The sequence below is a fragment of the Panicum virgatum genome, unplaced genomic scaffold (assembly GCF_016808335.1).
Source record: "Panicum virgatum strain AP13 unplaced genomic scaffold, P.virgatum_v5 scaffold_183, whole genome shotgun sequence".
NCBI lineage: Eukaryota > Viridiplantae > Streptophyta > Magnoliopsida > Poales > Poaceae > Panicum > Panicum virgatum.
Genome location: NW_024376262.1, coordinates 160,001 through 175,000, shown reverse-complemented (window position 1 = coordinate 175,000; position 15,000 = coordinate 160,001). Strand labels below are relative to the sequence as shown.

Sequence of the window (15,000 nt, the reverse complement as noted above, 5' to 3'; positions counted from 1 at the left end):
GCGTGATCCTCTACTTGTACTTGAACCGGAATATGAGCCTACTACTTTCTCTCGATCGTCCAGCTTTTGCTTTTCCTAGATGGAGAGACCTACTCCCGTATCGTGCGAAAAACCCTACTATTTGGTTGGTTGGCCCAATTATTAATAGGAAAATCCTTTGTTTACAACGGCTTATGATAGATTCTATGCAACTGGTAGCAAGAGTGATAAATAGGGCCGATTCGTCTAAACATACCTTATGCCTTGGTTAATTTACTGAAATTGAACTACCAAAACCATTAAAAAGTGCTTTGCCGCCCGCACTGTCTAGAATGGCTCGTGGTCAACGATGAGAATTTCTTTCTTATGTGGATTCCTAACCTAAGAAAGCTCTAACTCCAGCCAGCGAGGATGGGTTAAGTTATTCACCAGCTTCCCCTTCCTTTTCTCCGATCATAAATAACCTTATCTCTTTCTTTGTCTTTCATCCCCTTCTTTCTAATTCTAAAAATAAAGGGGGGGGGCGGTAAGGCGCCTATGGTTTGACAGGCTCACAACTTACAAAGGGCACTCGCTGCTCGCAGGCCTGCTCTTTCTATTATGATTTCTATGTCTATGAAAGCTCCTTTGACTCCAGCCCCATAAGCTATTCTTTCACCAGCACCTGCACCTACGAGACGACTATTGCTATTATTTTTCATTGCCATTCTTCTTCCTACTTCGAGGGGATCTGTAAAGAGAAGAAATGGACAAAAAAATGAGCTAAAGCCAAGCGAACAATTAAACAACTCGAGTGAAAAAGCCAGGAAAGAAAAGCTCTAACTTGAGTAAAAAAGCCAATAACCAAGATAAAAAAAGCTCGGCGAGCGAGTAGGTTAGGTAAAAGACACTAAGCTAAGATTAAAGGTAAGTAACTAGTATCGATCCACGGGAGCAAGGAACAAGAAAGGTCTTGAGCTGCCAAGAAGAATGTACCTGGGTCGGGAGCAGGGGTTGGTGGAACAACTGGACAAGCCTAAGTATCTAGCTTTGCTCACCTTGTTGAAACTAGCCCCGTTGCAATAGAGAAATCCTTTCCCGTTGAGAATGAACAGCTTTACCAAGGCATTCCACTGTCTTTGCTGGAACTGCTGTCCTCACTGAACTAACTGCCCGTTTCACTTGTCCCGTAGCTGGCTTGGAATAAGAAAAGTCTTTTCTTCCTTCCCCGTGAGCTAGAAGGAAGAGAGAAGCTGTGGCTGGCTTTGTTCACTCGGCTGGCTGGTCTATTTATTGATATTTGCTCTTAATAGAGAAGAAGCTTTTTCCTGCGAAGATCAAGTTGAACGGTGAGTTCTAAAGGTTTTCCTGATGTACCAGTGTCTGTGTCGCTTTCCAAGTAGTCCTTTCTTATTTAATCAAATCAAAGAAAGGGCTTAAAAATCCAGAACTGCTAACAAACCAAGGATATAAGAATATTCATTAGGTTAATCACTTTTCTGTGTTCATTAGTGAACTTCCCCAGATAACAAATGTCTAGAATCTCCAGATAAGGAAGTACTCTTCTCAAAACACAACTGCTAACTACAGATAATTCTTCATTTGCTCCTTGGTTTAGACTTTAGAACAGCACTAGATCTTAAGTAATTGTGGGAGCAGACCCCCTAAAGCACCAGACCATTTTATAAACCAATTGCAAGTAAAAGTAGTCTTTGCAGCAAGTTAAACAATAGTATCACAAGTTCACAACTATGAATGCTCACACTCAGGATAGACGCCCAGCTTTATTAAGAAAGCCAAAGTTCATACAAGAAAAAAGGAAATAAGGAAAGCAGGGGACACCTGCGTTACAATGAGGTAATCTGACTTATAACGACTCCTGAACAACTCAAACACTAGAAAGCACTAGTATCACCAAACCAACAACTGAGCTTTCGACAGACGGACTTAGTCTTTCTTCAGGTCCCGCTAACCTAGTGATGTAGAAGATTAGCGCCGGATGGCACAAGGCGCTTTGCATCATTTAGTGGCAGCCTCTCCACAGAATTCTGCTGCATGCTGGGCCCTGATGGTGGAACTGTCATTTTGGGGAAGAAGAAAGCCGCCCCCTTTTGCGGCAGAGTGGGCGGCATCGCTTTCCCTCGCGTAGCTTCGATGCCATGAAAAAGCAGAAAAAAGACAAGAAAAAGAAAAAACAGTATCTTTTGGATTCTTGCCATTAATTACAGGAAAACGAATTGTGGAGCTGTAGGCTTCAAAGTAAGGGGAGGACCGAGATTATATACCCAGCAGCAGCGCGGGATCGAAGGGCTTGGTTGGAAGGTAAGTTGGTGGTTGGTTAGGGGTCTTTCCCGCGTGATAGGCTTGGCGCTTCCCGCCTGATAGATAACCACCACCACAGGCCCTTTTACATGCAAGACTGCCATGCGGCACGAATTTCACGGTAGGTACAATCCTGATAAGTTTGCAGCAGTTGAGTCATGCCTTTGTAAACAAACCTTTCCCACCTTTAACAAACCGATCCAAAACCAAGAAAGAAAGAAAAGAAGGAATTTTAGCACAAGGTTCGCCAGACTTGCTTCTCGCTGCGCTCGATCAAAGAAAGAGAAATCGAACAAGAGCTGCGCTCGACCAAGAAGTCATGGGGCTAGCTCGAACGATATAAAGATGGAATCAGCAGTGTCAGAAGGTACTTCAACCAAAACAGAGTAGCATGGCCGGGCAGTAAGCTTTCGAAGCCTGTGTTCTCCCGAATAGCAATAGAATATTTTCTGACGCAGATGGTATTTTCATTTTTTCAAGTGCTATTGCCTGGATGGTGTTCTCGGTATCGTTTTCTTCAAGAAGGGAAGGAATCGGGGGGATAGAGTTCCGGGCAAGACTGTTTGGCTCTATGTTCAGGAAAGGAATGCCCTCAGGGAAGAAAGAGGAAAGTAGCATAGCAGAGAAAAGAATCTCTGTTCTCAGTCTAAGTAAGCCCGTCCTAGCAATAGTGGCTCAAGCTGGTCTCGATCTCGAACTCAAACTGATGCCTAGCTGCCTCCATCTCCGCTTCCTTCTACTACCAGCGTGCGCTCATCCCTTGCTTGTTCTTTCAGGACTGAGTATGATGAAATAAAATATTTTGAGATCTGACTTACTTTAGTCCGTATCGTCGGTCTACTTCTGACAAGCAAAAGGCATAATATCCCCAATGAGTCAGGAATAGAAGATGCCAACGTGTTGAGACCGACCTAAAGATCTTGTCAAACAATACAGGCTTTCTTCCAAAGAATATCCCACTTTGTTGGCTGGCCTGGAAAATCTTCCTAGCCTTGACTGTCGTTGCGTTTAACGAGCTTGACAAAACTACCTCCCCGCTTCTCAAAACAAGGCAGATTAAGGGCTAAAGCACTCCATCTTTTTCGTAGATAGTCTGAGTTCGAGCTACTGGACTGGCTTCGGCTTCTTCCTTCGAGTTAGAGTGCCCAATGCTAATATTCTCAAATGCCTTAACCGTAATGGGAGTGGCACATTCGTTTAGACTTCATCCTATATACGCTTATGGACAGGCAGAAATGAACGGATACCATTCTCCAGAGATAGTAGCTTAATTAGCTTAGGTTTCAATCCTAACGCACGAGAAGAAAAACGAAAAGCATGGGACTTCCAGTACGATAGGGCCGGACCCCAATGGTCCTTTATGTCTGAAGCGGATGTGGGCGTGGTCAACCGAATCTGAGCCGTGTGCACTGCCAGGCGTCGGAACGCTAATCGGAGCACATAGAGTGGGCGGTGGCAAAGCAGTCATCGCGCGTGTGTGTATCTCTCCCCGAGAAGAGGCGCATGGGGTAGCGAGGCAAATCGTGTTTCATCAAATGTGACATGTCTTGAGATGAGTTTTTTCTGCGTGCGGGGATCATAACAGCAGTACCCCTTGTGCTGATCACTATAGCCAACGAAAATACATGACTTTTTTCTCAAAGGATTGACTTTGGCCACACCGTCTTGATCAAAGAGCTCGGGTTACACAAATCTCCCTTCTTTGTGTACTGGAACAGCTACCACTTCCTTAGAACAGCACTAACTTACCGCTCTATACTATATAAAAATAAAAGAAAGAGAATAGCTCCATAACAAAAAAAATAGTGAACTGCCATGAATTACACACACGCTAGTAGTGGCTCGGCTAGAGGACTACAGCAGCCGAAGCCGTGATTTGTATGGTATGTCTTGCCCTCAATGTCCGGTTGGTTGGTAAGTCACTAAATCCCTATCTCCCGGTGGTCGAGTACCCCCGACGCGTCGAATGGGTTGTTTAGTCTGACTTCTTGTGTTGGCCCGACATCATTCTGTCTCCCGCATTCTCTCCTTTCAGCGGTTTGTTTTTTTTACTTCGCTTCGCGATTAGAGTTGTACGCATCATGCATGGGAATCCTTCCGTCCTTGATGTTAACGCTCTCGTGCTGACTGTAGGTCCCGGGTCAAAGGCATCTCGAAGGAAGCTGCTCCGCATATGCGATCACCACACCTCCATGTACCTACAGATGAGGGCTCCAACGCCTACTGTACAATCATGTGGGAAGTGCATCCTGCACACCAGAAAGTCAGTGGCGTACGCCACACCCCCTCCCCCTGTACCTACACCCATTGAAACGTTTATTGTCTGACAATCTCCGACGCGACGCGCAACGCCCCATGCAAATCCCTACGTCGGTCGATCGATGCGCACAGAAGGAGAGCTTGTCCATAACGAAAACGCGTATGTTAAGTTGGTCAATCGAGAAAACGATTTCTGTATAGGGGCAGCCGGGCCGTATTAGCAAGCGTGACGTGCCGGACTGACCCAGCACGTCTTTCTTTCCTGGCAACTGAAGATGCACAAAGTGGTTTCAGTAGCACTACCGAGTTCGCATCAGCGATTTTCTCACCAAACAAGCAACGGATTGAGCAACTAGCGCGAAAGCCGTTGCGCTAACGCGCATCCTCTTGCTTGGAATCAATGGGTTTTGTCAATGAATTAATCTACCGGCATCGGAGGGAGAAGCGGAGTCGGGAGCTGGAGGAAATAACACTTTTTGATGGACGGGAGAGGGAGAGGCAGTTGTTTCATTTCATTCGTTGACCCGGAACGGAAGGTCGTACAGCTCCATAATCAGAAGCGCAGGAAGCACTGATGAAGGATGGTCTAAGCCTAGAGCGGGAACAAAGCAGAGGCGGGGGCTATGACTAAAGCCCCCATGGATTGATACGGAACCCCCCAGACCAAGTAGTCGATCTGCCAGCACCATCAAGCAGGTACCGAGGTATTCTCCGCTTTCAGTAGTTTGATACTCGGGCTTCAGTAGCCGATAGGAGGTGGACCATAACTCGTTGACCATGCAAAAAGGGGCAAAGGCTCGGGCTCTGATATCAATCAATAGCAGCCAGCCAGTTGACCGTGTGAAAGAAATAGATCCAATTGACGGTCACAGAACCACTACGGGATAGTCCGTGAGACAAGATCGGGATCCAGATTCATATCCCTCGACCACTAGTGGAAGACCTTTCAAAGGAAAAGGTTGGTTGGGAGCGGGAGGAAGTCAATTACAGAAAGAGTAGAGACGGATATGGGGACTGTAGCTCCGACCATGTCAACTATGATGCTCTCGCTGCTGCCAGTCCTTTCACCAGTGAATGCTGTCATGCGCTACTTCCCGAACCTCCGTGTCTAGGTCCTGCCGAAAAAGACTGCAAATGATTTACCATCCATCCCACTCATATAGGTACGTTATCGGATTTTGCGGATCGGGAAATGGATCGAACCGCGCGAAATGGTCGCCTCGGAATACAGGGCGCAACGGAACCAAGGTTCTTTGTTGGCGTGTTGCGTAACAAGGGCAAGAGGGGGTGGAAGCGTTCGCCGACTTTGATAGGCAACGCATTGCAAGCAAATAGAGCAGAGAGCTGACCCTTAGTTTCTATTAGAGTCGCGAGCTTGTTGTAGTCGGTCCTAAAGGGAAAACCTTGCAGCTTACTTGCTATATCCCCGCGTCCTTGCACGGCTCGTTTTCTTCGAGCCCTGCTTCTCCCTTCCCCCTCTCCCCAGGAACCGACCATTTGGAGTATAGCCAAGTGGTAAGGCATCGGTTTTTGGTACCGGCATGCAAAGGTTCGAATCCTTTTACTCCAGAGCATACTTACTTATTCTAGTTCTAGAAAAAAAAAAGAAAGTCTCATCCCTAATAAATAAATGAAAGTAGATTTACATTCTTATTCTATTTCTAGGGGGAATGTTGAGGCAAACTTACGATGCTGACAAGCTGGTTAGGTGCCGAGTTGGATTAGACATCGCAGGTTTCAGTTTAAGAATTGGGAAGAGGTTAAGAACCTAGTGGAATCCACTGCGAGGGGAAGTGCTGAAGTGAAGAAAAGCCCCAATTTTGGAGAGGATTGCATAATTGGAGAGACTGCAAGAATTGGAGCAAAGCCGTGATCTGGTAGGCGACTGGTACAAGTGCTAGACCGGAGCTAGACAAGAAGCGTTGAGCAGGAACTTGAGCAATTCAAGAAACCTTAGAAGAAACTGGATATGTTGCAACAAGAAGGGCTTAGCAAGAATCTTGAAACTGGTATGATACCGGCACATATAAGCCTGATGTGATGTACCTGAATTCATTCATGTTCTGTGGAGTCTTTCGTTTTTTTAATATTATGATTTAGTCTCAGTTTAATTAGGAAGCAAATGCGGTTTCAAGATGAACTCAACCTCGAAAAGGAATTCAATTAGCTGTGCAGTTAACCCATTTATCTTTCATAATAGGTTGAAATGGATATTGCCTGTCACTTGAAAATAAGGTTGTTTCTTTTCAGCAAGTTTTTTGTTTGTTAAACAGGTTGACGTTCCACTGGGAATGGAATAACAAAGGCTTTTGGCAGTTTGTGGATCGAGATGTGATTCGCTTTTTTTAGTAAGAGTTTCTTTCTTTTGGTGTGCTCTTCCTGGAACTGGTAATAGGCTCAATTTGGTGCATTCTACTTTGATGTTATGGTCTTTACAATCCTTGAATTGTTTGAACCTGACTCTCATTAATGGTCACTATATTTGATTTGCTCCCAAATGCGCTTATTTTTATTGTCTTTCTGGTATTTGGATTCTATTTATTTCTACCACCTCATATTCTTAGCTCTTTTTTCAGCAGCCACCCTGGAAAGTTTATTAATAAGATTTTACAGACGTTCCTAGGGCTTCCAAATACATTAGCCAATATGAGACGTAAACATGTAAGTCAGCCAGGTCTAAAATCCACTTTTCATTCAGTCTTATTGCTTTCTTTTTGAGTCCTAAAAAAAATTTGCAATTATGGAATCCTATCTTAAAGGCCAGCCCTATATTTTCTTAAGAAAAATTTTTTAGAAAATTTCATGAGATGGGAATTTGTATCAGAGAGAGAAAGAAATGGCTTCTCTGCTTGAGAATTGCTATGAGGCGAAGATCCAGGTAGACAAAAGATTCGTCATGGGGAGGCAGGCAAGGGGAAAAGGGATGTTTGCTTTGGTACCTGTCAATCATTTTGAATCCCGCTTTCATTGACCTTGAAGTCTGAGAGAAGGCTTTTTCTTTCTATTAAAAGATCACAAATCAGAGGGGTGATCAGTCCTCTTTCAATCCTTCATCTTCTTATGAGTAGCCGCCGCTGGGGGGGGGGGTCCTCAGTCTGAATCCTCCACTAGCATTGGACCAACAGTCAGTCTAGCTCTCGCTCTTATCCAATTTCCTTATCCTTTCAGGGCAAGGTCGGAGTAGTAGGCAAATACAATTTCTTTTGTTGCATGCGGACCCGCTTGTGAGACTGAAGAAATTGAAGCTAAATGACAATCTGAACCTACTTGCTTACAGGATCTTTAAGAAACTGTGGACTTTTGCACCTTTCTGTCTAGCTTGAGTTATCTTTTAGTTCTCTCCCCTCGGCAAAGTGGATAGGAAAGAGTCTTGCTTCCATTCCACTAGCCAAGAATAAGGAGAGTGACTTTCTCTTTTGAACCTCTTAAGCTGACTTGAAAAAAAACAGTGGTACACCCCTCAGAGATATAGGGACCACCATGCTCGTCCACTTTCTTGATAAACGACTCGATGCATTTTCTCTTCCTTGCCGCTGAGACTGAGACATATCAAAAAGATCTATTACTAAAAGGAGATTGGGATCATCCTGTGGTTACCGGATGATGGGAATAACTAAGCAGAAATTTGGAAATGAGCACGAAATGTCTATAAATGAATTTTCTCATTATTTGTTATTTCCGGGTCTTTTCGTTGCATTCACTTACAACAAGAAACAACCACCAGCGTTTGGTGCAGCACCTGCATTTTGGTGCATTCTTCTTTCTTTCCTTGGTCTTTCGTTCCGTCATATTCCAAATAACTTATCTAATTACAACGTATTAACCGCTAATGCACCTTTTTTTTATCAAATCTCAGGGACATGGTCTAATCATGAGGGTAGTATTTTATCATGGTGTTGGATCCCAAGTTTTTATGGATTCCTTTTTTGTTACCGGGGTCGACCCCAAAGCCATAATGTCTCAAAACGCGGAGGCTATAGAGAAACTTTTCTTTTTTCCTTTGTCTCGAACTTCGTGAAGAACTCCATTCTATCTCTCCAACAAAAAAGTGGGGCTGCGCCCCAGTTGTACACTCCCTTCGTTCGGGGAACCCTTGTTGATTCTGAACTTCGTTCGCAAAGTAAGCGTCCTTTTAACGGGCCAGCCCTTTTTAATGCGCCGCTTGACCCAGTTTTGAAAATGAGCTTTGCTCTTCTGGGCGCTGGGCGCTCCCGTGGTTCGCGAGAAGGAAAAAGGACTAATCTTTTGTTACATCTGGCACGAGATGAAAAAGAGAGAGCTTCGTCTATCGATGAACAGCAGATTGACGGAGCTCTTGGCATTGCTTTGTTTTTCTCTCCTTTCCTATCAGCGAGTTCCGATCCTTTTGTTCGAAATTTCTTCGTTCGTACCGAACCGCTTGCAGAATCAAATCCTGTTCCACAAGATCCTATATCAGCTATACATCCTCCTTGCATTTATGCCGGAGACGTCGCCAGTGCTATGGGCTTTGGGTTATGTAGATCAAAAATGATGAATAGGATTGTGGCACTCCACTCGCCGCCAATGCGGAAGGATGCCGCCGAAAAGAATGGAACGCTGCTTCGCTCTGCTGGATGCGTCGGATCCCATATCCATATAAGAAGCTCGCTCTTTACCCGATCATTCAAACATTTTGTGGGCGGCGCGCCTGCTCTATTGTTGCGTAGCAATAGAAGCCTGCTCATGCTGCTTCGGCGGCGCTTTTTCGCCTTCTCTTCGCTCTGGACAGGAGCGCTAATGGACACGGGGAGGGAGCAGGCGAAGCGTGTCGTTCGTAATGGAAAGAAAGACACCACTACTTCGCCTCTTTGTTGGACCGCCGGCGCGAACACAGTGGTCTCTGACCAGGACCAGGAACCAATTCGAATTTGGATCTTGACATGTTGGTTGTTTTTAACCGTAGGCATCTCGCCAGGAAGTTGGTGGGCTCATCATGAATTAGGTCGGGGTGGCTGGTGGTTTCGGGATCCCGTAGAAAATGCGTCTTTTATGCCTCGGGTATTAGCCACAGCTCGTATTCATTCAGTAATTCTACCCCTTCTTCATTATTGGACCTCGCTTCTTAATATTTTGACTCTTCCATGCTGTGTCTCAGGAACCTTTTCAATACGGTCCGGATTGCTAGCTCCCGTTCATAGTTCTGCTACAGACGATACACGAGGAAGATTTTTATGGCGGTTCTTCCTTCTAATTACAGGCATATCTATGACTCTTTTTTACCAGATGAAGCAGGAGGCATCGGTCCGTAGAACCTATAAAAAAGAGATGGTTGTGGCGCGAAGTACTCTTGTGCACCTACGTCACTCGGCTCGCGCGCAACCCCGCCCCGTTATGTTATGGAAGAATTTTGCTTCTTGCTGGGCTGGTTATTCAGAGCCAGCAACTGGCTGCCGGATTTCGTCCCGTCCGTAGCGCTTCGGAAGTCACTCTGGCGTGGCGCTGCTGGATACTTCTGATCAATAGGAATAGGAGGAAAAAAAAGCTTATGATGAGCATCTATTGGAGTCGATCATTTCCAAGATCTAATTCGAGTTTCTTATTATGTAGTGGAAACGCCTCACAATCTTCTGTTTTACGCTTACGCTTAAGGGAAGAAATGTTCTTGGTGGATGCAGGCCTTGGTACCCCCAAAATTTGTATGCAAGATGAGCTTACAGGACTGCCAATCAAGCGAGCCACCAGGTTTGAGAATAAGGTGGGATCCAAGAATGTAGTGGCTGGTGAATCACTGATCAAAAAGCGGATTTTTGAGAGATTCTTCATCGATCTAGTGGCCGGTGAATCACTGATCAAAGAGCGAGCAGCCGCCAGGTTTAATGATTTTGTGGGATCCCTGGATGTAGCGGCTGGCGAACCGCTTCTTCTTCCACAAAGATTCAGACAAAACCGAGCTTGGATAGAACTGAAGAAGATTTGGCGAACGAAGAAAAAGGTAAAAGGGTTTAAAATTAAGAAAATCAAAGGAGGTTATTCAGTAGCCATCGCAGGTTTCATTACTTTTCTTCCATTCAAATTCAAAAAAGCTCTTAAAAAAAAAAGGATAGCGAAAGCTCAATTCACCATTGATAGCTTTATCCCTAAAAGGAGGGATATTGTGATAATAGCGGCAGCAAACAAGAACTTGAGGAAAAAAAAAAAAGATAGAAAAAATTATTAATAATCCGAAGCCCACCTTAATCCATTTTGTTGAGGATCTTGCACTTATTCCGGCCCTATATTTACATAGCCAAGAAAGGCTCTGGTGATCATGCATGACTGCGGAGCGCCTATCGCCCTGGCACGGCACTCTAAAATGCATGTTGGGTTGGGCCAGCAAGAAGACTTCGACTAGGGAGACGAAGAATGGAATTGAAGAAGGCAGCATAGTATAAGATAACAGAATGGAACACCAACCAACGAGTAAGTGGTGGATTTGGATGGAGTCTCGCAGAAGAAGAGTACGCGCGCTAGCGCGCCCCAAGACGTCAGTCCTTTTTCTGCTTGCTGGCCAAGGTCAGTTTACTGAATCCCTTCCAAACACCAACCCAATCTCCATTCCTTGATGGGAAATGAGCAAGACCATATGTTTCTAAAAAATATAGCCCCTATATAAACCTAGCCCTTACTACCCGAACTTCTTACCTTCAAATAAGACTAACTGCCCGAACCCGCTTACTTATCTTCTACGATCTAATTAAGTTAAGCAGTGGTTATTTTTTTTTTTAAGTGACTAGAACTTCTATTAACTACTATTCTAGCACCCAGCTGTGCCATGTGTTTATTCTATTTTGCAGGTATTCCTTTCTCATCTTTTCAGGTAAGATAATTTGCAGATCTTCTTAGTCAGCCTATCTGTATTCTTATCCTCTAGTGCGGATCCAATCTGATTTTATGAAGCCAAGGCCTGACATCCATTGTGGGGATCATCTTTTATCGGGAGACATGGCCTGGTGGTTTCTGATCGAGATTCCTAATCAATAGGGCGAAGAGCTCTTCGCATGATCTGGTCCTACCTTTTTTTTCTACGCTATTTTTTTGCCCCTTCTCAGCTGCTGTCCTTACTCCGGATAAATTGGAACACATTGATTCCGTTCGTTCCTGCCCTTCGCTTCAGGCCATAGTGCTTCTGAATTATTTCTATACCCCTTTGATGAGGCAGCCTCTGACTCTCGTGGGTAAACTCCTACTTGATTAGTCAGAACTTCTCTGTCTCAACTCGTGGACCTATCTATCTTCTTCTTTATAAGAGATAGGGCTATTCTCACGGATTGCTCATATTTTTTTACCCCATTTAAAAGTTTGTGCCTTGTTTCAGCCCTTCCTTCATCTGAACCTTCCAGTACTAATCTATCTTTATGGGGAAGACCCCTCGTCTGACCTCCGAGCTACCCTGTCAATTGTAAAAAGTAGTTGAGTCGTGTCTCGCAGGAGCAAAAAGAGTGAAATGAGGACGTAAGCCCCCCAGGTCTTCCTCTTCCTTCTAAACAAATTGCTTTCGCTTGACTCTTCCAGTAAAAAAGTATACTGAGTGGTTGAAGGAAAGCGAAAAGGAATGGCTTTTTCATGTACCAGATCCGGTGAGCCAGACATCAAGCAAAAATGGACATACAATCAAAGAGTAAGGAGCAGTTATTTGCAATGACGGGTGGATTGGTCAGAGCTGCAAGGAGAGACTCGGTTATGGTGCGATAAAGAGCTTGCTTCAATGCTCGGATTCAGGTAGAAAGTAAGAGCAGTAGCATATTCATAGGAGAGCTTTGTACTTTAAATTAGTAGTCCCGGTAGTTGGAAAAAAGCTCTGAATACAGATTCAAAGCATCAAGATAGGTAGTCCGATCATTAGTTGGCCAGTCATAGCAATTTAAGTAGAAAGCTAGCTTCGGGATCAGATCATTCAACTAAAGCAGTCAGGCCGGGTAGGCTTTGAGGAACATTGGGGGTTCCTTATGTTGTGACTGAGCAGATATGTCTATTGTGCCCGGCAAAAACGGATTTGCAAGGAGTTTGCCAAAGGCTTTCTCATTCGGAAAAACAATTAAAAGTATATTTCCCTTCTCCATTCTCTGCTCGGATGATTGCCGCTTGTGTGAATTTCATTGCTGCGGGTCCCGCGTGTGCTCGAATAAGATTGTTTTAGGATTCTATTTAGTTGAATTTATTGACTCCGCGGTGCTGGTTATCGAGTTTATGGCGCCGCCGACCATCCAAAAAGTAAAAGATGGCGTCGGCATTTACTTATTATGCTCTCTTCTAATAGTGGTCCCTTGGTATTCAGGTTGTAAAATCCTGATAGGAAAGTCGACTGTTAGACCTTGTTTTTGTAATGGCCTATCTTCTTTAAAAAGCCGAAAGATAAGGATTTCTAAAAACTTTTGCGTTCCTTTTTCTTTTTTAGGATGCTGGTCTCATGTTTGATCTGGTAGCGATTAAAGAATGAATCTTGCTCTGGCGATCATGGTGGGATTGGTACACCTCTATATGCTGTAAAATGAAGGTACTCTTGAGTTCATGCTACGACCGCCGATTGTTCCTGTGACCACACGCCGTACCAACAGAAAACTATCAACCTATCGGTATGGTTTGTTGTTCACGTGTTATGATCTCGCTCATCAGATTGTTCCCCCCCCCCCTGGTCAATGGCGGTGAGTTGATTGACCAAGGCCTTCCCTTACGACGATGGAATTTCTTCCATCGGCAAGAGTACCTTTGTTTGTCTCCTTCAACTTTAATGAAAAGCCTAGTCTCTCGATACTAACTAATTAGTTAGGAGAGGTGCTTACTTTTGTAGTTAAGGATTCATACCCCATCCCATTCCTTTTTCTTTTCAAAGAAAACCTTACCATTTTTGTTTTGGGCCGCTGTTACCATTTCCATTTCCGGAACCTAAACCTAACTAATACTTAGTTGTTTCCATTTCCTCATCTGGTGATAGATCCTCATCTTCTTCTGGCTCAAATCCCTTTTTCATATCCAGGGCAGGCTTTAGGTACGCTTTAGTTTGAAATCATTAAAGATATGCTCGACCTCGTTTATGTCCATGGTACCATCGTACGTACCTTCTACTATCAACCAGATGAGATAGGGCTTTGAAAGGTCAGAGTCAGTCTCCTCTTTCTTTTAGGTCGTTTAGCAGTTCCCCAACCTGCTTTCTCCCCGAGAAAGCCTTCCTGAGATTAAAAGAAAAAGGTTTGAAGGTTGATCTCTGGGATCAGTGATAGTTCGGAACCAGCAAAGGGAGGCTGAAAAGCCGTAGTGCTAACGCACGCCCTGTAGTTTTGAAGCAGGCTTCGACAGCTGCGAGCTCCGCGTCGAAAAGCGAAGCGAGCCGCGCTAGCGCGCTACTCTTCCTTTATGAGCGAGACTCTATCCAGATCTACTTGATCTAAGAACTCCGCGAGCGAACTGAGCGAGCCATGAGGCGCCTATCGGCAAGGCTTGGAAAAGCCTTAAGTTTAGGCTCCCTTCCTTCACTGAACTGATTCACCCGGGTCCAAACCTGCTGAGCTAGCTAATTTTTCCTTTACGAGATCTCGGCTCTTCGGAATGATTGGAGAAAGCCCCGCCTCCTCTTGGTTGGTGCCGGGCCCGAGAGTGATGGGACTACTTCCTGAAAGAGCCTTTCGTTCGGGCCGGCAGGAGGGGCCCTGATCTATCAATTGAGGGAGCAAAAAACAGGCTTTGCTCCCCTTTTTTTAAATGAAGAAAGAAGGGTCGAAGTTTAGACCGCTCACAGTAGTTCTACCCATAGAAAAGATCATGAAAGAGGCGATCAGAATGGTACCCGAATCCATTTACGATCCCGAGTTTCCAGACACATCGCACTTCCGCTCGGGTCGAGGCTGCCACTCGGCCCTCAGACGGATCAAAGAAGAGTGGGGAACCTCTCGCTGGTTTTTGGAATTCGACATCAGGAAGTGTTTTCACACCATCGACCGACATCGATTCATCTCAATCTTGAAGGAAGAGATCGACGATTCCAAGTTCTTTTACCCCACTCAGAAACAGTTTTCCGCCGGACGACTCGTAGGAGGTGAGAAGGGCCCTGACTCCGTCCCAAACAGTGTACTACTATCGGCCCTACTAGGCAATATCTACCTACACAAGCTCGATCAGGAGATAGGGAGGATCCGGCAGAAGCACGAAATTCCTCTTGTAGTGAAAATCAGATCGGTTCTATTAAGAATAGGTCGTCGTATTGATGACCAAGAAAAGTATGGAAAAGAAGCAAGCTTCAACGCTCCCCAAGACAACAGAGCCCTCATAGTGGGGAGGGTAAAGAGCATCCAACGCAAAGCGACCTTTCATTCCCTTGTTTCGTCGTGGCACACCCCCCCCACAAGCACCCCCAGGCGAAGGGGAGACCAGAAAACGCCTTTCGTTTTCCCTCCTTCAGCAGCCCTAGCCGCCTTCCTTAACAAGCCCTCGAGCCTCCTTTGCGCCGCCTTCCTCATAGAAGCCGCT

At 45.1% G+C, this 15,000-nt stretch overlaps 2 protein-coding genes and 1 long non-coding RNA gene across 3 annotated transcripts in view; 1 reads left to right on the top strand and 2 right to left on the bottom strand.

The window, feature by feature from the left end:
* The window catches only part of LOC120693853, a 7,227-nt gene extending 3,150 nt beyond the window's left edge, over positions 1 to 4,077 (bottom strand). Inside the window, exons 1-2 of the long non-coding RNA XR_005683195.1 lie at positions 1,017 to 4,077; positions 1 to 709 (exon numbers count right to left, since the gene is read on the bottom strand). The exon at positions 1 to 709 is cut by the window's left edge and continues 3,150 nt beyond it. This is a non-coding gene — a long non-coding RNA (uncharacterized LOC120693853). The remainder of the gene's footprint in view (positions 710 to 1,016) is intronic.
* Positions 4,078 to 6,152: 2,075 nt separating this feature from the next.
* LOC120693866 lies at positions 6,153 to 9,798 on the bottom strand. The gene is made up of 2 exons (XM_039977082.1): positions 8,778 to 9,798; positions 6,153 to 6,158 (listed from the first exon to the last, which is right to left on the bottom strand). Exons 1-2 carry the CDS (start codon positions 8,994 to 8,996, stop codon positions 6,153 to 6,155), a joined length of 225 nt encoding a protein of 74 aa, XP_039833016.1. The 5' UTR covers positions 8,997 to 9,798.
* Positions 9,799 to 10,203: 405 nt separating this feature from the next.
* LOC120693821 overlaps positions 10,204 to 15,000 on the top strand; it is a 7,218-nt gene continuing 2,421 nt past the window's right edge. The window contains exon 1 of the mRNA XM_039977036.1: positions 10,204 to 15,000. This exon is cut by the window's right edge and continues 2,421 nt beyond it. Coding sequence (XP_039832970.1) covers positions 14,236 to 15,000 — 765 coding nt within the window. The 5' untranslated portion in view covers positions 10,204 to 14,235.

Excerpts from the sequence above, each read along its gene's own strand:
- LOC120693866 (XM_039977082.1), bottom strand. The coding sequence starts at position 8,996 with ATGCAAGGAGGATGTATAGCTGATATAGGATCTTGTGGAACAGGATTT.